General features: G+C 39.7%; 1 protein-coding gene across 6 annotated transcripts in view; it reads right to left on the bottom strand.

Annotated features, from left to right (window-relative positions):
• WDTC1 (WD and tetratricopeptide repeats 1) overlaps positions 1 to 25,068 on the bottom strand; it is a 66,280-nt gene that overhangs the window by 30,788 nt on the left and 10,424 nt on the right. For all 6 annotated transcript variants that reach the window (XM_047868930.1, XM_047868934.1, XM_047868933.1 and 3 more), the window contains exons 2-3: positions 17,202 to 17,349; positions 15,405 to 15,488 (exon numbers count right to left, since the gene is read on the bottom strand). In XM_047868930.1, the coding sequence (XP_047724886.1) occupies positions 15,405 to 15,488; positions 17,202 to 17,249 (132 nt within the window). In that variant the 5' untranslated portion in view covers positions 17,250 to 17,349. The remainder of the gene's footprint in view (positions 1 to 15,404; positions 15,489 to 17,201; positions 17,350 to 25,068) is intronic.

Below are 25,068 nucleotides of genomic sequence, written 5' to 3' on the forward strand. Positions count from 1 at the left end.
AAATTTAAAATAAAAAAGTAAGTAAGGAGACACAAGACTGAGGTAGAAAGAATTATGAACTGTGGGGCCAGACAGGCCTGACATAAATCTCATTAATCTTATTTCTACCACTTTTGTGACCTTGGAAATGCTCAATTTTACTCCCCTTATTTGTAAAGTGAGAATCCTTTCCTCTCCTTCTGTCTACCACGTGTGGAACAATGTTCCACAATTGCCAAGAAAACCCACAAGTAAAAGAAATAGAATGGATCAAAGTGTGTTCAAAACTTTAAGGTGGGGGGTGCCTGGGTGGCTCAGTCAGTTAAAGCATCTGGCTCTTGATCTTGGCTCAGGTCATCATCTCGCAGTTCATGGGTTTGGGCCCCACGTCCGGCTCTGTGCTGACAGTGTGGAACCTGCTTGGGATTCTCTCCCTCTCTCTCTGCTCTTCCCTGCTCGTGCTCTCTTTCTCTCTCTCAAAATAAATAAATAGAACTTAAAAAAAACCCAAAAAACCAAAACTTTAAAGTGGCCTTAGAAGATCCTGGTGATGCAACCAAAAATGAAAGTGGCCCCCCAAAAGTGAGGCCTGCAGGCTATAAACTGAAATCCCAGGATATTTGGCTCCTGTCTAGTTATGACATTAAAAATCATTAAGACAAGATGAGTTAGCAAAGATGTCCAAGGGAAATATATAGCAGAACATCTTAGAATTAATCCTAGTTAATATTAAATTTAAATCCTCTAATCTCAATTTCTTTTCTGCCTATCTTACTCAGTTACTGCCAACACATCAGTTCTTTGTACTTTCTCAATGCACATTTTTAACTTTCTATTTTGAAACAATTTCAAACATAAAAAAGGTACAAGAATAGGACAAAAACAAGCATATATACCTGTCCCCTAATTCATTAATTGCTAATATTGCCATATTTGCTTACTCCCTCTCCCTTCCTCTCCTCTTTCTCTACACACACAAACATGAACACACACACACACACACACACAAATTTTTTCCTGAACCATTCGAGACAAAGTTGCAGACTTCAGGGCCCCTTACACACTTAACTACTTCAGTATGTATTTCTAAGAAGAAGATCATTCTTTTATTTCACCAGAGCACATCTATCAAAATTGAGAAAATTGACAATGATATAATACTATAATTTAGTATATAGTCCATATTAAAATTTCACCAAGTCTCCAATAATGTCTCTTTGATTTTCCTGATCCAGGATCCAATCCAGGATCAAACACTGGGATGACACAGTGGTCAGCTTCTTTTTGGTCTCTTTTATTTTTTTATTTTATTGAAAAAAATTTTAATGTTTATTTATTTTTGAGAGACAGAGAGAGACAGAGCATGAGCGGGGGAGGCACAGAGAGAAAGAGGGAGACACAGAATCTGAAGCAGGCTCCCGGCTCCAAGCTGTCAGCACAGAGCCCGATGCAGGGCTTGAACTCATGAGCTATGAGATCATGACCTGAGGTGAAGTTGGACGCTTAACCAACTGAGCCACCCAGGCACCCCTGGTCTCTTTTAATCTGGAACAGTTCCTCAGTCCTTCTTGTTTTTTATGACATTGACGTTTTTAAAGAAGATAGAAGCTATTCTGGAGAAATGTTTCACAGTTTGGATTTGTCTGATTACTTTCTCATGATTAGATTTAAGTAATGCATTTTGACAGAAATACTACCTAAGTAATCTTGTATCTAGCTCAGTGTACACTATTAGGTGACATATGTGTACAATTTGTCTTGTGTAAGGTGGTATCTGACAAGTTTTTCCACTATAATGTTACTATTTTCCTTTTGTTATCTGTGAGGGAATGCTTTTCCATTGTGCAACTAAATGTCCTCCATTCACATTTCCACTCAATAGTTTCATTCACTGATTATTCTTGCCTGAATTAATTACTAGGATGACATGGTATGATGGTTATAAAATGGCAATTTGTCCAGCTCTATCATTTCTTCATTTAGGAACTGGCAATCTACTGGAATAAAGGGCTTTTCTCTGTCTCTCTTCTCCCCCTCTTTCTTCTCTCTCTCTCTCTCTCTCTCTCTCTCTCTCTCTCACTAGTGTAAACTCAGATTTTTTTTTTTAAGAGAGAGAGAGAGCATGACTAGGGGAGACGGACAGAGGGAGAGAGACAGGATCTCACGCTCAATGTGGAGCCTGACACAGAGCTCAATCCCATGACCCTGGGATCACGATTTGAGCTGAAATCAAGAGTCAGACACTCAACCTACTAAGCCCCCCAACTCAGATATTTTTTACTCAGTGGGTTTTAATTCATTATTGCCACTATTCATCCTGATGTTCAAATTGTCACAGATTTGGCCAGTAGCATGTCTTTTGAGCTAGGTTCTGTGTCCTTAATGGTACGTTTCTTTCATTTTTCATATATTTTTTTACTTTTTGTTTATCTTCTGCTTTAAGATGTTGTAGGCTCATCTTGTACACTCCTTGTCCCAGAGCTGGAATCAGTTATTTTTTCAAGGACTCCTGGTTCTTTTTCGTGGGGAATGCTATTTGAGAAACCAGTAACTTATAGCCATTGAGGTATTATTACTTCTGGACCCTATCAAAGACAGAGTTGGAAATAATGTATAAATATATATGAATATATATGTATTTGTTAAGCCATGAGATCATACTGATACTGCTAATTCCAATCAAATACCTCAGAGCTATTCTTTGCCTTTCCATATTCCATATCTGAATCTCCCTTCTCCCACATTGAGAAGGGAACAACACTCAAATATCTATTATATCAACATTATATTTATTATTAACATTAATATATTTATCTCAACAAAACTGATATATTTACTCATTTGCCCAATTCTCCAATACAAAATAGTTATGTAATTGCTACAGCGATATCACTGCAAATGACAAATCTACTATCTAGAGTTCAATCAAGATTTCTTTAAAGTTTGTCTTTAAAATACATATGGCCAAAGAATACAAAGTACTGTGTTCAAAAATTACTTGGATTAGTTGGCATCCTTCTCCCCAACTTTGTTGATTTTATTTTACTTTTTTGAATGTGCAAAACCTCAACATGGTTCTAAAAGTAAAAAACTCTACAAAAACGTCCAGAAAAAGGTTACTCCCTTTTCTCTACCTCTCTACCCTATATCTTCCACTCCCTAGAGGTTTCATTAGTTTCTGCTTACCCATCTGGGCTTGTGTTTGCAAAAATATGCAGGTACCCATATAAACTCTTCGTTAAACCAAAATTGGCAAAAATTATATTAAAATATCCCTTAAACATATGGAAAAGATATTCAATTTCTCTCATAAGAGAAATGTGACTTAAAACTATATTGAGATACCATTTTTAATCTGTTAGAATGGTAAAATTCAAAAGCTTAAACCACACAGTCCATTGCTGAGCTCTGGAGAAACAGGCACTTTCATGTATTGCTACTGGGAAGGCAAAATGGTGCAACACTCATGGAGGGAAATTTGGCAATATCTAACAAAACCTCATATATATTTACCTTTTGGTTAGCACTCAAACCTCTAGGATTTTACCCTAAAGATACATTTCCAGCAATACATGTACCCAAGGTTATTCATTATGGTATTATTGTAATTATGAACGATTAGAAACAACTATAAGAGTCCATACATGGGAAATTCATTGAATAAATATTGGTTCATCTACATAATAGAGTCGTAATAAGAGGTCTATGCACCTATGAAAAGGACTCTATGAACTTATACAAGTGCTTTCCAAGATATATTGGTAAGTGAAAAGAGAGAATATATACATATATATCTCAAGTCATGTTTCACTCATTCTTCATCATCAAGTCCTCCACGTCTAGTCATTCCCTCTATTCTCTCTTCACATGCTGCCTTTATGTCTTTACTTGCCTTCTTCTTCCCTTAAGAATTCATGACTCATTACTAAAATCATTCTCTTGCAACATTCATCTGACAAAACCCCGACCCTGGATTATATTCTCCTGTATCTTCAACTTTCCCTCTCTCTACTGATTCCTTTCCCTTGGAATTATACATGCCCAAGTTTCTCTAATCTAGAAAAGTACTTCCTTGACGCCAAATCCATGTTGAGCTATGCCTTCCATTTCTCTTCCCCTTCACAGAGAAGAATGAAAGAGTAGTCTATACTCAGTATTTTCACTTCCTCACTTCCAGTAATTCCTATTATCTATACCACACACCACAAAAATGGTGCTTGCCAAGGTTACCCTTGCCGTAAATCAATGTAGCTTCCCTGACCTAAATCAATGGACACTTCTTAATCCTTACCTTACTTGGTCCCTGGTAGTATTTGATGGTGCTGACCACTTCCTCCTCAATGAAACTTTCTTCTTCAGGGTTCTGTAGCATCACCGTCTCTCTGTTTTCTCTTCCTACTCTTCTAGCTTGTCTTTCTTGGTATCCTTTCCATATTCTTTTTTGTTCACATGGCCCTTATGTTTGTCTTCTTTATGGCTCTATCCTAGGCTTTCCTCCCGCTCTACACATTCCCCAAAGGCAATCACAACTCACTTTCATTGTTCCAATCTCTATACTGCTCACTGCTCCCAAATCAACACCTCCAGTGTGTACCTCTATCTTAAGCTCAGACCCAAGTATTCCAACTACCTATCCAGAAAGCGCTAGACAACACATAACATACAGCTCCAGAGCCTCCATACTGAGCTTGTTATCTTTCCCCTCAAACCTATTCCTTTTCCAGTGCTCCCTAAGGCAGAAATTTGACCTTCACTCTTGATTCCTCTTTTCCTAATGTTTCATATCAAGTCACCAAGAATTCTATTTATTTTATCTCTTAAATGTCTTTCAAATTCACTGACTTCACTCTATCCAAATTACCATTATCCTGGTTCAGGTAACCCATCACGTCTTCTTGAATCACCGCCACAGCCCCTTAACTGGTCTGGTATATTTAGACCTATGCAATATTGATTTTGAAGCCAAGATAATTTTCTTTAAAGCTTAATTCTGATCACATTGCTCCCACCGTAAAAACTATTCAATGGTTCTCCATTGCCCTTGGGATCAGACTCCACGCTGAGCATCATGACCTAGGATCGTGACCTGAGCCAAAATCAAGAGTCAGACACTCAAGTGGTTGAACCTTTAGGGCGCCCCTTGGATGCTTTTTCAATAGGCATCTCTGTGGATATAAATTCTACATACACAGGAAAGGTAACAAGACACCAGAGTGGCTGAACTCTGAAATTTCAAGTAACTCACAATGCAAACAACAAAGTCAAAAAATAAAAATAGAGCCAGGTTACTAAACTGGAAGGTAGAGAAATAGTATGGGTGAACAGGGATAAGATTTAAAAAGTGAATTTTACTACAGAAAATTTAAAAAGCCAATCAAACCAAGAGGTTTTTAGTGAACACCCACTAACTGTTCAGCGCTATACGTCCTAAAAGTATTTTTTTGCATTTCCTTTTGCATTTTTCAAAAGCATACAAAGTAGCAAGTTAGGAAATCCAGGGGAAAAAATCTTCCTCAGATAATAAAGAAGAAAACATTATAATCAATAACCACAAAAAGGAGATTTTACCTTTTTTATCCCATCTCCAGTCTCCAATAATCCCCTCTTCTTAATGCTAAAAATAAACTGCTGTTAACCAATGTGCAGTCCATATATGACAGTGGGTGGGAAATAAAACAAGGAAAGGAAATGACTGTCAAGTGTTTTAAAAAGTTAGATGCCGGTCTGCCCTTCCCCCATTCATGCTCTGTCTCCCTCTGTCCCAAAAATAAATAAAAACGTTGAAAAAAAATTAAAAAAAAAAAAAAAAGTTAGATGCCGGGGCGCCTGGGTGGCTCAGTCGGTTGAGTGTCCGACTTCAGCTCAGGTCGCGATCTCACGGTCCGTGAGTTCAAGCCCCGCGTCGGGCTCTGGGCTGATGGCCCAGAGCCTGGAGCCTGCTTCCGATTCTGTGTCTCCCTCTCTCTCTGCTCCTCCCCAGTTCATGCTCTGTCTCTCTCTGTCTCAAAAATAAATAAACATTAAAAAAAAAAATGAAAAAAAAAAAGTTAGATGCCATCAAATTGGCATCTCAGGAAACTTTAAGAGCTTTCTACAAATAACAACAACAATATCAGCTAATATTTGAGGGCTATATAACATGACTTTACATTATGCTAGGCATTGTACTAAGTACTTTAGATAAATTAACTTGTTTACTCCTCCTCATAAACCTAACAGGATATGTGTATTATTTTATTGATGAAGAAATGTGTGCTAGAAGAGACTTATTCAAGGTCATATGACTCACAATGGCATTTCAATTACTATTTGGCCAAGGGGAGGTGTGAGATACTCACAAAAAGATACACTTCCAACCTCAAACTAGGAAAGAAGGAAATAAGATAGCCTTTTTGGGGTGGGGGTGGGGGGAAGACAGCCTTTTAGGAGTTAAGATTCTAAAACTCATCATGGCTTCCATCATACCACACGTTCTCCCACCTCTATGCCTATTCTTTCTATTTCCTGTGGCTAGAGGAAGAGTAGGAATGGATAATCTCTGTATGTTGAGACACCTTGGCTCTTGATCTTGAGCTCTCCTCTCTCACTTCCTACTTTATCCCCAGGAGACATTATCCAGTCATCTTGTTTCATGGCTCTTATAGACTGGGGGTTCTTGAACTTTTGTCTTAATACCCTTTACATTGTTAAAAATTACTGATAGGGGGCCTGGGTGGCTCAGTTGGTTAAGCATCCGACTTCAGCTCAGGTCATGATCTCACGGTTGATTTCAAGCCCCACATTGGGCTCTCTGCTGTCAGGCACAAAGCCTGCTTCTGATCCTCTATCTCCCTCTCTCTCTCTCTCTCTGCCCCTCCTCTGCTCACTCTCTCTTTCTCTCAAAAATAAATAAAACATTTGGGGCGCCTGGGTGGCGCAGTCGGTTAAGCGTCCGACTTCAGCCAGGTCACGATCTCGCGGTCCGTGAGTTTGAGCCCCGCGTCGGGCTCTGGGCTGATGGCTCGGAGCCTGGAGCCTGTTTCCGATTCTGTGTCTCCCTCTCTCTCTGCCCCTCCCCCGTCCATGCTCTGTCTCTCTCTGTCCCCCCCAAAAAATAAATAAACGTTGAAAAAAAAAAATTAAAAATAAATAAATAAATAAAACATTAAAAAAATTACTGAGGCTCTCAAAGAGCTTTTGTTTATATGGGCTTGCTTTACGTATTTACTTATTTAATTTTATTTTTTTTAAGTTTATTTATTTATTTTGAGAGAGACAAAGACAGAGTGAGAGGGAGAGGGGCAGAGAGAGGAGAGAGAGAAAATCCCAAGCAGGCTCTGAGCTGCCCAGCACACAGCCTGATTCAAGGCTTGAATCCACGAAGCTGTGAGATCATGACGTGAGCCAAAACCAAGAGTCGAATGCTTAACTGACTGAGCCACCCAGGTGCCCTGGGTTATATTTATTGATATTTACCATATTAGAAATTAAAATGGAAATCGTTCATATTATTTCATTTAAAAATAACAAAAATGATAAGTTAATACATTTTAAATGAAAAGTAAATATATTTTCTAAGACAAAACTATTTATATATTTATTTATTTTTTAATTTTTTTTAACGTTTATTTATTTTTGAGACAGAGAGAGACAGAGCATGAATGGGGGAGGGTCAGAGAGAGAGGGAGACACAGAATCTGAAACAGGCTCCAGGCTCTGAGCTGTCAGCACAGAGCCCGACGCGGGGCTCGAACTCACAGACTGCGAGATCATGACCTGAGCCGAAGTCGGCTGCTTAACCGACTGAGCCACCCAGGCGCCCCTAAGACAAAACAATTTAATAAGAAGAGTGGCATTGCTTTACATAACGTCTAGCTTAATGGAAGATAACTGGGTTCTCATACCTACTTTTGTATTCAGTCTGTTGCAATATGTTATTTTGGTTGAAGTATATAACAAAAATACATCCTCACAAAGATATGTAGTTGCAATAGGAAGGAGTATTTTAATACTCTTTTCAGATAACTGTAGATATCATTCTTTGATATTGCACCAAAACTCACAAGTAATGAGTTCTTATATTACAATGTAGGATCTGAAACCACATAAATGAACTATCGGTACCCTCCTACATTCAAGTGCATTGGTCTAGTTTGCATTACGCATAGCTCTTTTATGCATGTCATGAGTCTGTTACATCATATGTTGGTCATTTTGACAACAGTGACTCACTGAATTTAAAGATCTTCAATGCTAACATTCATTATACAATATTGTTGACATTTGTTTGTATCACCACGGATGGAAAAAGCCTTTTAAGTATTGAGAAGTTACCACGCTCATGGTGGCAGATACAAGTTTTCCTATATTCTCATTCATTCTCTCTCTCTCTCTCTCTCTCTTATTTTGCCTAAAAGTTCAAGTTTTATCCTTGGCAACAAATATTGTCAGTTGTTTTCCTTAAAGTGACAGCTCATTTCATTTAAAAAAAATTTTTTTTAATTATTTTATTTACTGTTTTGAGAGAGAGAGAATCCTAAGCAGGTTCCACGCTATCAGTGCAGAGACTGATGTGGGGCTCAAACTCACAAACTGTAGGATCATGACCTGAGCCAAAATCAAGAGTCAGATGCTCAACCGACTGAGCCACCCAGGTGCCCCTCAGTTCATTCATTTTTAAGAAAATGTCTGCCATGGGGCTCCTGGCTGACTCAGTTGGCAGAGCATGTGACTCTTTTTTAAAATTATTATTTTAAAAAATTTATTTATTTATTCATTTTGGGAGAGAGCATGCACACACAAGTGGGGGAAGGGAAGAGAGAGAGGGAGACAGAGATTCTCAAAGCAGGGTCTGTGCTGTCAGCACAAAGCCCAACAAGGGGCTCAATATCATACACCAAGAGATCATGACCAGATCAGAAATCCAGGGTTGGATGCTCAACCCACTGAGCCACCAGGTGCCCCTAATCATTACTTTTTAAAGTTTATTTATTTATTGGAGGGGGGTGGGCAGAGAGAGAGAATTCCAAGTGCCCTCTGCATGCAACTCTTGATCTCGGGGTCGTGAGTTCAAGCACCATGTTGGGTGTGGAGCCTACTTTAAAAAAACAAATAAAATATTGGGGCACCTGAGTGGCTCAGTCAGTTAAGCATCCAACTCTTAGTTCATGGGATGGAGCCTCAAGTTGGGCTCTGTGCTGACAGCATGGAGCTTGCTTGCAATTCTCTCTCTTCCTCTCTTTGCCCCTCCCCACTTGCTCACACTCTCTTTCAAAATAAATAAACTTAAAAGGAAATAAATAAATAAAAATGTAAAAAAAGAGAAAATGTCTGCCCAAATACTCATATTTGAATAACCCCAGTTTTTGTCTGGTAGTCATTATTTAAGATGGCACTTCATGAAAAAAGTGGCTAGTAGGGCTTGCAACTCAAACAACAGCACAAGAGCTTTTTCCTCAAGACAACCACAATGGTGCAGTACTTCCCATCCCATAATACAGAATACGAAAGAGATGTGTACTTAAAGGATGAAATTTAATAAAACTACTACCTTCTATTGCTTCATATCAAGGACGTTTTAAGTAAAATTTGTTGTTGTTTTTTTTGTTTTTTGTTTTTTTTGGTTACTGCAAATGCATGGCGTTAATAAGTCATTGAGTTTGATGCAGTATTTGCCTTGATTCATGCTACGGTGAATCACTTTTTTTTTTTTTTTTTTGCAAATTTTAAATGAGCTAATTTTTGTTTTTGCTTTTGTTTTGGAAACAATTTCTTAATAATACTATGAAAGTAGTTTGGGCCTCATGGATTCCCTTGAAAGGTCAATGAGGATCCCCAGGGGCCTGCAGACCACACTGAAAGATGCTACTATAGACTATCTCTCTGTCAGTCACTCTCCAGTGTTTATTCCAGTCTATGCCTCTCTCCTGATCCCAGACCCACTGGACCCTGTAAAAATGATAGATATGTCTTTGCTGTTACCAAGGCCCGAACTGCTTGAACTCTGAATCCTATCCCCTCCAGCATTCCCCAGGACTTTGTGCCTTCAATTATTCTGTCCTCCTAAATCAGCAAACTTTCTCCTGCTATCAACATACAGTCATGTGCTAGTATTTCTTCCCATTCTTATGAATCCCTCCCTTAATCCCATAGACCCTCATAGCCACATCTCTAGTTCTCTGCTTCCTTTTGTAAATAAATTTCTTCAAGAGTTGTCTACACAACTCAGTAAAGCTGAAAACAAAAATAAAATGACTTGGAAGGAAAGAAGTGAGGGGGATAAAAAAGATGTCATTCTTCCTCCAATTTTCTGAAATGACTCCCCATTGGTTAAAGCCAACCCAAAGATGGAGGACAGAGAGCTGAAGAAAAGAAAGCTGAATAGTAGACACAGAGGGGCAAGAGAAGAAACTATCTTTTACGGTTTATCCTTTTTACTGCCTACTTCCTGTCTCCTTTCACCTAGGGGCAATTTTGTAATAAATAAATTTCCATCACCTTCTTAAAAAAAGAGAGAGAAATTGGGACCTCATCAAAATAAAAAGCTTCTGCACAGTGAAGGAAACAAGCATCAAAACTAAACGGCAACCGACAAAATGGAAGAAGACATTTGCAAATGACATATCAGATAAAGGGTTAGTATCCAAAATCTATAAAGAACTTATCAAACTCAACACCCAAAAAACAAATAACCCAGTGAAGAAATGGGCAAAAGACATGAATAGACACTTCTCCAAAGAAGATATCCAGATGGCCAACCGACACATGAAAAAATGCTCAACATCACTCACCATCAGGGAAACATAAATCAAAACCACAATGAGATACCATCTTACACCTGTCAGAATGGCTAACATTAACAGCTCAGGCAACAACAGATGTTGGCGAGGATGCGGAGAAAGAGGATCTCTTTTGCATTGTTGGTGGGAATGCAAGCTGGTGCAGCTACTTGGGAAAATAGTATGGAGGTTCCTCAAAAAACTAAAGATAGAACTACCCTAAGACTCAGCAATTGCACTAATAGGTATTTATCCAAGGGATACAGGTGTGCTGTTTCAAAGGGACACATGCATCCCAATGTTTATACCAAGCACTATCAACAATAGCCAAAGTATGGAAAGAGCCCAAATGTCCATCGATGGATGAATGGACAAAGATGTGGTATATGTATATAATGGAGTATTATTCTGCAATCAAAAGGAAAGAAATCTTGCCATTTGCAACTACGTGGATGGAACTGGAGGGTATTATGCTAAGCAAAATTAGTCAGAGAAAGACAAATATACGACTTCACTCATATGAGGACTTTAAGAGACAAAACAGGGGCGTCTGGGTGGCTCAGTCATTTAAGTATCTGACTTCGGCTCAGGTCATGATTTTGCAGCTCGTGGGTTCTAGCCCCACATCAGGCTCTGTGCTGACAGCTCAGAGCCTGGAGCCTGCTTCGAATTCTGTGTCTCCTTCTGTCTCTGCCCCTTCCCTGCTCATGCTCTGTCCCTGCTTCTCTCTCTCTCTCTCTCTCTCAGAAGTAAATAAACATTAAAAAAACATTTTTAAGAGACAAAACAGATGAACATAAGGGAAGGGAAACAAAAATAATATAAAAACAGGGAGAGGGGCAAACCATAAGAGACTCTTATATATGGAGAACAAACAGAGGGTTCCTGGAGGAGGGTGTGGGAGGGGGGATGGGCTAAATGGGGAAGGGGCATTAAGGAATCTACTCCTGAAATCATTGTTGCACTATATGCTAATTTGGATGTAAATTAAAAAGTATAATAAAATAATTTTAAAAACAAGAGAGACAAAGGAGAGTTCTCTACACTGTGGTTGCCACTTTTTTACCTCCAATTCACTCTCACAACCCCTCCAGTCTAGCATCTACTCCCGCCATTCCAATAAAACTGCTTCAGTAAAGACCACAGTCATTGTTCTATCCTCATCTTACTGAACCTTTCAAAAGCATTGAGCAGAAGCGACCATTCCTTTCTTGTAATATTCTCATTATGTGGGCTTTCCACTCTCCTGGTTTTATTTCCTTTCTACTTCACTGACCACCCCTTCTTGGGTAACTTTCTTGGGTAGCTGGTAATCAACTCCTGAAAGCTGGAGTGTCTCCACAGCCAGGTCTTGGGCCCTATTCTCTAGAGGTCCATAGACATTTGAGTCTCTGGATTTCTCCCTACAGTCCACAGCTCTCTCTCCCAATTAGTACCATCACTTCCTACTTGACATCTCCACAAAGCTATCCAACAGGCTTCCAAATTTAAAATGTCCAACCCCTGAATCTTTCCCAAACCTATTTTTCTCCCAGTCCTCTTCTTTCCATCTGCTCTCACTTCTCTAAGTCTCACAAGTGGCAAAGCTGGGATTTAAACTAGAGTTTTTGTTTCTTTTTTGTTTTGTTTGTTTTTTACATCTAAATTTGTGCATTCCTGGGCACCTGGGTGGCTCAGCTGGTTAAGTGTCTAACTCTTGATTTCGGCTCAAGTCACTATCTCACGGTTGTGGAATTGAGCCCCATGTCAGGCTCCATACCTCTGCGCTGGGCCTAGAGCCTGCTTGGGATTCTCTCTCTACCCCTCCCCTGCTCATGCTGGCGCGCTCTCTCTCTCTCTCTCTCTCTCAAAAAAATCTGTACATCTGGACATTCTTTCATACTATGCACTGCTACATAGGTTAGGGAAGTGCAAATTGAAATAATTCACCTTAATGTAATTTTGTATTTGAGTTCCAACCTTTGGGAAACAATAGATGGGATCCTTTTTTGTGTTCATAGAAGTTTCCAAGTCTATTCTGAACAAAGTTATTTAACTACGAAGAGATGGAACAGAATATGGGTTGGATGGGGAGGCACAGCCAGTCAGTGATCACTGTCTACTCAGCATCCACCAGAGCAGGGCTTCTCAACCACGGCACTGTTGGCACTGGGGCTGCATATTTCTCTGCTGCACACTCTCTGCTGTCCTGTGCACTGTAGGAGGTTTAGCAGCATCCCTATCCCCTTTCCACTATATGCCAGTAGTACCCTTCGAGTTTGGACAACGAAAATTGTTTTCAGATGTTGCTAAAAATCCCTTTGGAGGTAAAATCATCCATGCCCTGCCCCCAACTGCACTAGAGGGAAGTACTTTGAGTTATATTCCAAAGGAAATATAGAAAGAAACTACAGAACAATAAAGATAAACAAATTAGTAGAAATTATGTCTTCAAAGAATTTTTAGAAATATGGAAAGCAATCAAGATACAAAAAGTATAAAACAGTTTACCCAACTATGTAAATGGTATGAGCCCAATTTTGTGGGGGGAAAATTTATATAAGCATGGAAAAAAACTGGAAGACTTAAGAATCATAATTGTTACTCATTGAACTAGTTTGCTATAATCCAGGCACTGTGTTAGTCCTTCACACAAAACTCATATAATCATTACAGCTATGCTCAGTTATTGTTCTAGTTTACAGATTGGGAAACTAGGGGTAACATGCACAAGGCTATATAGCTGGGGAAGAGATAGGTTTTTGTTTTTTTTTAATGTTTATTTATTTTTGAGACAGAGAGAGACAGAGCATGAATGGGGGAGGGTCATAGAGAGGGAGACACAGAATCTGAAACAGGCTCCAGGCTCTGAGCTGTCAGCACAGAGCCCAACGCGGGGCTCGAACTCACGGACCGTGAGATCATGACCTGAGCCGAAGTCGGCCGCTTAACTGACTGAGCCACCCAGGCGCCCCAAGAGATAGGTTTTAAAACTAAATTTATGCAGCTCTAATACCCATCTCTTAACTAGTATTCTGCTTCATAATACACAAAGGCAGTATACCAAAGGTTAACAATGTTTATCTCTAGATGATAGAATTTAAGGTAATTTTGTTTTCTTTTCTATATTTTTCTGTCTATTCCATATTTTCAACTATGGTAATATTTATTACTTCTATAATCAGAAAAATTGGGGGGCACCTGGGTGGCTCAGTCAGTTAAGTGTCTGACTTTGGCTCAGATCATGATCTTACGATTTGAGTTTGAGCCCTGCCTTGGGCTCTGCACTGACAGTGTGGAGCCTGCTTTGGATCCTCTCTCCCTCTCTCTCTGCTGCCGACATCGTCCCCCCATCAAAAATAAATACACATTTAAAAAAAAAGAAAAATTTTAAGTAAAAATTGTGAAGACTACTTGGTAACATGGAGAAAAGACTTATTATATGTTAATCATATGTTAATATGTATCTTAATTTAAGATACAAAATTCAATGTAAGGTACGATTACAATTATGTGAAAATATGCAGGAGATAAAAGGAAGTACACAAAATGCTAATAATTGTTTTAGGGAGATGGGACTAAGAAGTGATTTTTACTTATCTTTTCCATATTACCGTTAATGTAGTTATATTTTATTTTAAAAAAATTTTTAATGTTTATTTAATTTTGAGAGAGAGAGAGAGAGAGAGAGAGAGAGAGAGAAAGCGCATGCGCACCCATGGGGGAGGGGGCAGAGAGAGAGGGACACACAGGATCTGAAGCAGGCTCCAGGCTCTGAGCTGTCAGCACAGAGCCTGACGCAGGGCTCAAACTCATGAACTGTGAGATCATGACCTGAGCCAAAGTCGCATACCTAACTGACTGAACCACCCAGCCGCCCCACAATGTAGTTATATTTTAAAATGGATAAAAGTTTATAATTTAAAAAAGCAGTAACAACCATCTGTAATCTCACTACCCTAAGATAACACTGTGAACATTCAATAAATTTCTTTCTAGTCTTTTTCTAAGATCAACAGGATCACTTATATATACTAACTTGAAGGAACCAAAGAGAATTCTTACTCAACCTGCAGGTAATGCTAAGTTGGACAGGACAGCTAAATGTTGGATTCAAAACATGATCTGGAGGAAGGAAAGGGCCTGGAATTAACACTATGGAGTGTCTCTGTTGGACACAACGAAAGAGTTGAACTTCTGGATTAAAGGCCTGGCTCTCCATGGACTGGACAGGACAACACTGGACAAGATGCTTGGCCTTATTACTAAACCCTTTTTAAGAAAATACCCATTCCCTATATACCTCCCCACAGCATTTCTTTGAAACTAACATGAGAAAACACTATGTAAAAACACTTTGTAAACTTTAACTTCCTTTGCAAAAGTAAGAATAATTACTGTCCAAGTCAATAGTAAAAACAGTGGTATGCACCTCAACAATATTTTTCCGAACACAAAGCAAATAATATGACCAAAAAACAATTTCTGTGTGACCATGTCAATCACTAACCTTGATTTACCTGCCTATGTTTACCTGCTTAATAAAACTGCTAGAAAGGACAGGAAACCATTAGGTATGACCTGCAGAGAAAAACTTGTTTTTGCCTCGAATAATGCCAGAAGGGTTCTCTACAGGCAGAGAATTAAGAGCCAGCCATCTGCATCTAAGGTGCAAACTTGATTTCTTACCTGTAGCTCTGCTTCCAGGCCCAGTCGTCTGATAAAGGGGTCAGTGACATGGTAGCGACGCTCAAAGCTCAGAGCACCCCGCTCCTGCGGGACAGAAACAAACTCAGTTTCATTGATTCAATTCAATATGATTTACTACGTGCCTATTATATATCCAGCACTGTCCTGGGCACTGCAGGAGCTACAAAAGGTAGTAAGAAATTGGGCTGCAGGAGCCTGTACTATACTTGGGCAGGGATTAGAGAATAATAAAAGAGTATAAAATTAAGCATAGGGTGCCTGGGTGGCTCAGATGGTCGAGTGTCTGACTCTTGATTTTGGGTCAGGTCATGATCTCACAGTCCATGAGATCAAGCCCTGCGTCAGGCTCTGCGCTGACAATGTGGAGCCTGCCTGGGATATTCTCTCTCTCTCTCTCTCTCTCTCTCTCTCTCTCTCTGCCCCTACTCCATGCATGCTTGCTCTCTCTCTCTCTCTCTCTCAAAATAAATAAATAAACATTAAAAACATAAGCATTAAATTGTACTTGTTGGGTTACAAAAGGCAGAAAGAAAGAAAGAAAGAAAGAGAAAAAGGAAGGAAGGAAAGAATGAAAAGAAAGAAAAATTGAAAACAACAAATAAAGGAGTTTCCATCTTTAGGTTAGAGAGAGAGGGTGGGCATCACCTTTAGGACACATAATATGGGGGGTATTCAAAGGCAAAAAATAATTTGCATGGTCCCTCCAACTCTATGATTCTGTGCCTCTAGGAAATGGTCCTTGCCCTTGAGGGCCACCCAGTCTAAAAAAATTACAAACAAAACCTCTCACAAATGGACAAAGCCCCTAAAGGATTCAGGGATGAAGGGGAAAATATACAAAACACAGATTGATGTGCTCCGTACACTAAGCACATAGCTCATGTATACACTCAATCCTTTTTGATGATCATAGCTTATGCTGCATGCCACTTAATTTTTTAAAGATTTTTAATTAAAAACATTTTTAGCACTTAACCTTTTCAAAGAACTTCCTGTGTTCTTTCAGATTTCATTCTCTATGATCAGTCTTAAAGGCAGACACTATTATCATTTAACAACAGAAAACACAGGGAGGTTAAAATGATTCAAGTCTTATAGGTAATTAGGGCAGTGGTAAGATTAAGCTCCTGACCCAGCTTGGGGTTCTTACTATAGGAGCACATCAAGTCCTGGTAGAATTTCTTCCATTAAATCTCTGTGTTCCTTTACAGCAGGTTCCCCTGACAAAGCCTGGGCTATCTTGCTAAATGAACTTGACAGCCCCATCATCCATTCATCTCACAGAATGTACAAACTGCACAGGACAGGTGCAGAAGACCCTTAAAGAAAAGAAAAAAGAGTCTAAGCTGAACTGGGACTAAGGCTCTTCTAGGGTCTGTTACATCCACAACTTAGCAGCTGGAGCAACATGAAGATGTCATATTTTCTTCTGCTACACCCACCCCCCACACACACCTACATATGTACACACAGTTGTGTACACACATGCACAACACACATGCACAGTACACTGGTGGCTCCCCTCCCCACCGACCTCCATTAATTTCAGCAGCCCAAGTACAAAGCACTGGGATAGAGGAGTCTCCATGAATTCCATATTCTTGGGCAAAGAAGATGGGAGTCAAGAGACCTTGATTTTAGTCCTAGGTCTGCCACTAATTAGCTATGTGACTTCAGGCAAGTCACCAACTCCAGACCTCAGTTTCTTCAGCTGTAAAATGAATCTGTTAGGAAGAAAGGACTTCATGCTCTGGTTCAAAGGGCTGAGCTGCTTACCTTGATCTGCCTACGGATGAGGTCTCTAGTTATGTTGACTTTTGCCATCTTCTCTTAATGAATTCAACAGCAGGAAGCTATAGAAGGATCTTCAGGACCCTTGAGCATTCCAGCCAAGCCCAGGTCCACAAGACACACATTTAATTACCTGGGGAAAAAAAATCATCAAACCTTGAGGGATGGAATAAGGTGGCTTCAGAGTCCTGGTTCCACCCCTAAAACATCCCACCAGCCTACCCAGTGAACTGGCTATTGCCTGTGATTTATGACATGGTGGGCTGGCTCTGCTCCATAGTGTTGAAGAACTTTTGGAAGGTAAAGAGGGTGGGAGGGGGGAGACAATGACTCAGAGCAACAGGAAGTATTGGAACAAACATTGAAAGAGTCATGCATGCTTCACCAGAAAGTGGGGGGTTGGATAGGAGTATGAAGGAAGATCCTAAAAGTAAGAACAAGGCAAGCAAGAAAGATGTCAACTTCCACTTGCTCAATATGCAACTGTGGCAACCAGTCTTTTTTTTATTTTTTTATTTTTTTAAATTTTTTTTTTCAACGTTTATTTATTTTTGGGACAGAGAGAGACAGAGCATGAACGGGGGAGGGGCAGAGAGAGAGGGAGACACAGAATCGGAAACAGGTTCCAGGCTCTGAGCCATCAGCCCAGAGCCCGACGCGGGGCTCGAACTCACGGACCGCAAGATCGTGACCTGGCTGAAGTCGGACACTTAACCGACTGCGCCACCCAGGCGCCCCAACCAGTCTTTTAATTATACTTTGAATCCCTGCTGCTCAGCTTGGCTCTCTCCAAAACCAAATCAGTACCACAGACAGAGCACTCAACCCTTTAACAAATTGATAGAATCAAAGAGTGGACCAGAAATGTAAAGGTGATCATGTCCACAATCCAATCTAATAAAGAGATCCCTCTTCAATATCCTGATAGGTAGGCTTTCAGTCTCATCTCCTGAAGCAACTTATTCCTTTGTTATAAACTCTGATGGTTAGAAAGACCTACTAATCTCATTTCTGATAACTTACATAAGAAATTACAAAATATAAGAAATACAAAAGTCTATACCCAAGCATATTCATCACAGATTTTGTAAAAACAAAAAAACTGAAAGTACCAAATTTTTCAATGATAGAGGAATGGCTAAACAATGTATAGCCATATGATATTAAGCAGCATTAGAAATGTTACTTATGAAGGAAAAATGCTTACATTACACCAAATGTTTCCAAGATAACATGATGCTTTTTCAATAAATACTTTTATCAAAGCTGTGTTTAAAAAGGAATTACAAGGGGCACCTGAGTGGCTCAGTCCATTAAGTGTCTGACTTTGGCTCAGGTCATGGTCTTGCAGCTCACGGGTTTGAGCCCTGCGTTGGGCTCCGTGCTGACAGCTCAGAGCTGGAGCCTGCTTCGGATTCTGTGTCTCCCTCTCTCTCTGCCCCTCCCCCACTTGTGCTCTGTCTCTCAAAAATAAATAAACGTTACAAAATTTTTTTTTAAAAAAGGAAATATAAAAAATAATAATAGCCATCTTTAAACAGTAGTGTGACTGATTTTTTACCTTCTGCTCTTTGAGGTTTTCAATTTTTTTTTCTACAAAAGCACATTAATATTGCAATCAGAAAAAAAATGCTTGAGAAAGAAAATAAACGCAGAAAAAAAACTCCAAAGCTTTTAAAAGAAAGTTCTACCTCCTGTTATTTCCAACCTTTGGTCCTGGTTCCACCTCTGAAGGCATGCAGGAGGTCTAGTCTTTCTTCCCCATTTGGCCCTTTGTGCTGTGATGATGGCTCTCAGGGCCCACCAGGCCTCCCTGCCAACTCTCCCCAGCCAGCAGGATTCCCAAGACCACTTCTGGATCTCCTGGCCCTGCTTTTCCATCAGTTGCCCTCCTACAGACTCCTAGCACACGCTCCTGAAATCACACTCTCTCCACCTGTTCTGTGAGCAGACTCCTTCTTTTCCTTTGGCATTTAATCACAAAAAGAAACTCTCTATATAAACACTATGTTATCGCAGATTTTTTTCTTTAGTGCTAGGCACAGAGTAGGACAATAAAAATCTTGCTATCTAATTAGATGTTCTCTTTCAGCCTGAGTACTTTGGGGCTTATGCCTCCATGATTGATTTGGGGATCATAAGCTCTTAAAAGGGCAAGAGCCTTCCCTCACAATGTGGAAACCATCCAGCATTGCATCTTTGTGAGAATTACCAGAGAGATACGGAAGCCACTGGCACTGTTTAGGATCACAAAACCTGTGAACATGAAGAACATGTAGGGATGCCAACTGTAAACAACTATGGTTTCATGAGGACTTTTCCAGAGGCCTCTGGCCATCAAATTAAAAATGTGAATTTGGACAAACTGGCATAAACTAAACACTGGCCTGCAATTATGTTTATGGCTTTAGTTTGTGATATACTGGTCAAGCCTCCCTGCCCCCCCCAAAACAACAGTAATTTCCCCCACAATCACCAAGAATATAGAGTGAGACTTATCATAATGGAAAGAACACCAATGTCATGGAGTATACCTGGTATTAAGTAGGACCAGCTATGTGGCCTTGGTAAACTCTCAATCTCCCCAAGTAGGTTCTCATTCCTGTGTCTCATAGGCACAGGAAGAATTGGAATAAACACTGAAGGGGCCACAGACGCCTCAGCAGAAAAAGGCTCATTCTTCACCCCCAACAGCCTTATTCTTGGAAGACTACTAGAAAGGTCAAATGAAATAATGTAGGTATAAAGTTTTTTCTTTAATTTTATTTTTAAAAGAATGTAAGTACCTTTATCTGCTAAGAAATAGTAAATTGCCAAATATACACTTATTATGTACTAGGAATTGTGCTAACAGCTTTATATAGTTATTCGTTCAACAAATGAGTGCAAGAAGGACCTCCTCTACGTCAGGTACTATTGCAGACCCAGGGGATACAGCAGTGAACAAACCAGGCAAGTTCCTTACTCTCACAGTACTAACATTCTAGCAGGAGGGAATAGATAATAAACAAAAATACAAATAAAATAAGAATATCCCAGGTGAAAAGTGCTGTGATGAAAATAAAATAACTTGATGTTAAAGTGATTGATGGGCTACTTTTAGACTTGAGGTCAAAGAAAATGTAGTACACATTTGTGGAGTTTCTAGATGCTCAGCATTTGAAGCCCTTCCTATATTTTGAGAATCCCCCATCTAATGAGTTTAGAAGAAGACAGAGTGCCTCTCACTATGAAGTGAGAATAGTTCAGACTAAGATTCCTTCTCTGAAGATCCCTTACAGCTAGAGTGTGTGCCTATGACCCAGGCTATGCCAATGAGACATATCAGCCCCAGACTTTAATTGGGATCTGGGATCAAAGAATCAGAGGACCAGCGAGAGTCCATGCTGGCAGCAAGTTGTGGCTATAATGGCCATGAAGGTCCAGTCATCTGGTGGTGGTGGTGTAAGCTGTATAAGCAGCAGTAGTGACCTCATGGATTGATTCTGTAAACGATTTTGGCCGTGGGTCCTGGCTGCTACCCAACTTCCTTCGTTTTAGCCCAGTCTTCAAGCTTGGCTTTGTGGCCTTCCCTGATATTTTGTGAGTTTCCCTAATAACCTTTCAAGAGTCAGCCAGAGTTGGTTTCTGTTGCTTATACCTATAAATCCTGCCTGATACAGAGGAGCTCTCTCAAAAGATGACACTCAAGCTGAAACACGAATGACAAGAAGCCACAAAGAACCTGGAGAGGACACATCTGAGGAGAGAGAATAACCACTGTTAAGGATGCAGAGGAAGACTGGTTCAAAAAGCTTGTACAGTAGATAGATTCTATTACTATCATCATCTTACGGAAGAGGAAATGAAGTCATGAACATGAAACAATTTTCACAATGTCACACAGGTAATAAATGGAGGTGGAGCAGGGAGAGCTGTATGCACACTCTTAACCATTTTGTATGTATGAATAAATTACTATGGTACATAATTTCCCAGAGTAATATCACTATGACCACCCATAAGAGTCAACTAATCTGTTACTACTCACTCTTTAATTTTCTTAAAACGTTAACTGGGTTTTTACCAAATACCAGGCACTGTGCTAGACGTGGAGGAATACTGACTAGGATGAAAGACATAGCACCTAAAAAGCAGAGAATCAAAGGCAAGGGACTTAAGCTAAGATTGGTGTGTGCTTGAAAAAACTAAAAGGAATAAAAGAGGGAAAAAGCAGAGAAAGCAGACAAAAAAACCCCATACTACAATTCAGGTAAATGGTAAAATAGAGAGTGGGATTCAAAACAGTACCAGACTAGGGGGCGCCTGGGTGGCTCAGTCAGTTGAGCGTCCGACTTTGGCTCAGGTCATGATCTCTTGGTCTGTGAGTTCGAGCCCTGCGTTGAGCTCTGTGCTGACAGCTCGGAGCCTGGAGCCTGCTTCTGATTCTCTGTCTCCCTCTTTCTCTGCCCCTCCCCCACTCATGTTCTGTCTCTATCAAAATAAATATTTAAAAAAAAAAACAGTATCAGACTAATAGGTAGAGGTTAAAAAACCAAAATGTCAAATTTAATATAACTGCTGCTCAGTTAGCATTGTGGTAAACATTTCTGTTCCCATCCTGAGAAGAAATGACAGCACACTGGCCGATAGCTCATTCTGGAACACAGCCCACCTTCACCACCCCCTCCCAGGAAACAGGGATTCAGCATCTTCCACAAACTTTTTTTTTTTTTTAATTTTTTTTTTTTTCAACGTTTATTTATTTTTGGGACAGAGAGAGACAGAGCATGAATGGGGGAGGGGCAGAGAGAGAGGGAGACACAGAATCGGAAACAGGCTCCAGGCTCCGAGCCATCAGCCCAGAGCCCGACGCGGGGCTCGAATTCACGGACCGCGAGATCGTGACCTGGCTGAAGTCGGACGCTTAACCGACTGCGCCACCCAGGCGCCCCTTCCACAAACTTTTTAAGGCAGGCGTGTGTAACTGAAAAAACATTTCTAAGTAGAGATTATTCTAAAGGTTCACATCAGGAGGGAAATACCCCTAAATACGCAAGAAGCATAATTAGTTTCAGACTTCAAAAATTTCTCAAATATAAATAATTAGATCAATAAATGAATTGTTATTTGAATATGAGGAGATTTAATTATGGTCAAATTTTAAAAGCATTATTTTAAGGAGTATCCTGGAATAGTCAATTCTATAGAGCAAAAAGAACTCACGGATATAGAATGACATGATGGAGACATTTGGAATTGAAGAAAGGAAGTTACATATTTATGATTAAACACCAGAAAAGACTACATCAAGGGGATTTCTCTCTGGTGCAGTATGCAAATTGTATGTTCAGTTCTGCCGAGATGCAAAAAGACTGAAATAAGTGACTTCAAGAATCCATAAGATAAAATTTCCAATGCCTAGTATGCTAGGCACTGCACTAGACTTTGAAAATCCAGCAAAGAACAAGCCAAACACAGACCCTTCTCTTCAAGAGCACACAATATAGTTGTCATGAATTGAATACCAATGGTACCAAGACTATTGTAACTAGAGCTCCTCAGAGGGACTGAAAAAGGCTAATTTAACTGAATGACCAAAATGAACAGCCAAGACAGTAAATTCAGAAGGAGCAACAAGGAATAATAAATTAAATCTTATTTATACTCATTTATTCACACACCTTAGAAGAAATAACAAAAATGACAGTGGGGGGAAACAAACTAAACATAGGGCAGTAGAGTAAGAAAGGTGACTTGGAAATCACTAACAAAAAACTAGAACTGTAACAGACCCAAGCAACTTTAAATGTGTATTCTTCATTCTAAAGATAGCACAATGAACTGAGTATACCCTTATGTTTGCACTTAAAGCTCTAGTAATATTGAGGGCTAATTTTGCAGAACATGAAAGTTCAATACAAAATCTCTCTAGCTAAAGTACAAAGGGTTGAACATGGCATCTTCTGTCATTACAGGCCAGCTCTAGTTGATACTCAATGATAAGGAGGAAGAAGGAAGCCAGTTTCTGGGAGTTGGGAATGTGAAAAATATAAAATGCCTATGACACCGAGGAAAATATATGACATAATGTTATAAAGAAAACATGAACTTCCATGTATATTGATACACTGCCCAAAAGGTATTCCATTCCTAGAGTCTAGAATGTCTAGCATGTCGCCACTTAACCCTATCCCTTCCACAGACCTTTAACTCGGGCTACTGGGAAACTTTTTTCCACGGGCATCTCTGCTATTACAAAGGAAGCTAATAAGAAAATTCAATTAACAGCTCAATTTGGAGGAATTAATCTACTCCATAATGCAAAGGGTACCAGTAATATAATAGCCTGAGGTTAACAAGCCTTAGAACAAAGTACGCCTGGCAAATGTTACTCATCTGGAACCAAAGATTGAACAGTAACATCCAAATAAACATGAGGAAACATCCATTTCAGGTGTGCCACAGTCCTTGTTTGAGTTAATGTAGCAGAAAGGGAAGTGAACTTAAAATACTTAGGCACTTGGGCCTGCAGTCCAGCCCCCTCACTGTACCCATTAGTACCTACTTAGACAGTTATCCAACCTTTCTGAGTTTCAATTTCCTCATTTGTAAAATAGGGATACTCATTTATTTCAATTAGTTGTTGTGAGGAATAAATGATGAAATATATATGAAGGTACAAAATAGTACCTGGATTACAGCAGGTGCTCAACAGATGTTATTAGCCAAATCTGAATTCTAGTAAGACTTGATAGCTCCTGATCTATGCTCAGTGGCATGGTTACAACATTTCTCTTACTTCCTTCCCTACCAGAGAGACAGAGCTGACATTGGGGATTCCATTGTAGGATGGTGGGGCACAGAGAATGGGATCTTTCTCACCTCTGCTAGTTTTGAATTGCAAGATCAGGAGGAAAATGGTGACTTTGCTAAAAACAAAGAAACTCCATTCAACAGTCTGTACAAGAATGGTTAGGGCAGGATTATTCATAACAGCTAAAAGGTAGAAACCCAAATGCCCATCAACTGATGAATGGACAAACAAAATGTGGTGTTTATTGTGTCTATACAATGCAATGTTATTTGGCCATAAGAAGCAATGAAGTGCTGATACGTGTTACAACATGGATGAACCCTGAAGACATTATGCTAAGTGAAAGAAAGCCACATGTTGTATATAGGTTTCTCCTGCTATCCAAAAGCAAAGTGTTCCTATGAAACCTATCCTAAGCTGCAAGGGCATAAAGCGAAGAAGCAATTACCATCAGTTTATTAAATGGAAAAAATTTTTTGGCATTTCCAGACCCCAAAAATAACTTCTCTTAGGCTTTTCTGATACCATCTTGCTAAAGGATGAGCAAAATAAATAAATAAAGCACACTGTATTTTATAAAGCACAGATGCTCACAGACACAGTTCAAAGCTATGGTGGTTGGATGCTGAGTGTAGTTCCCAGGGTGGAAGCTGGGAGGAGCCACTCTCGCCACTCAGGGTGCACACTGCCACTATAATAGGCTCACCGCAAAACAAATGCTGAGCACTATATTTGATTTTCACCCTTTTCATAAAAGCAAAATTCCCCTTTGGATTCTCTTCGGTTAGTGTAAAAGGTACTGATGTAGATCTTTCGTAAAAGTGAAGTGGCATAACATGAACTTTCAAGAATCGAGGGATATCTATAATTCCATTTATAAGCAAAGGCCAGAATAGGCCAATCTATAGAAATAGAAAGTAGATTTATGGTTTCCTGGGGCTAGAGAGGACTTTAAAGTGTATAATTCAGTGGTATTTAGTACACTCACCATGTTATACAACCATCACCTCTAGGTAGTTCCAAAACACTTACATCACACCAAAAGAAAATCCCATA

The sequence above is a fragment of the Prionailurus viverrinus genome, chromosome C1 (assembly GCF_022837055.1).
Source record: "Prionailurus viverrinus isolate Anna chromosome C1, UM_Priviv_1.0, whole genome shotgun sequence".
NCBI lineage: Eukaryota > Metazoa > Chordata > Mammalia > Carnivora > Felidae > Prionailurus > Prionailurus viverrinus.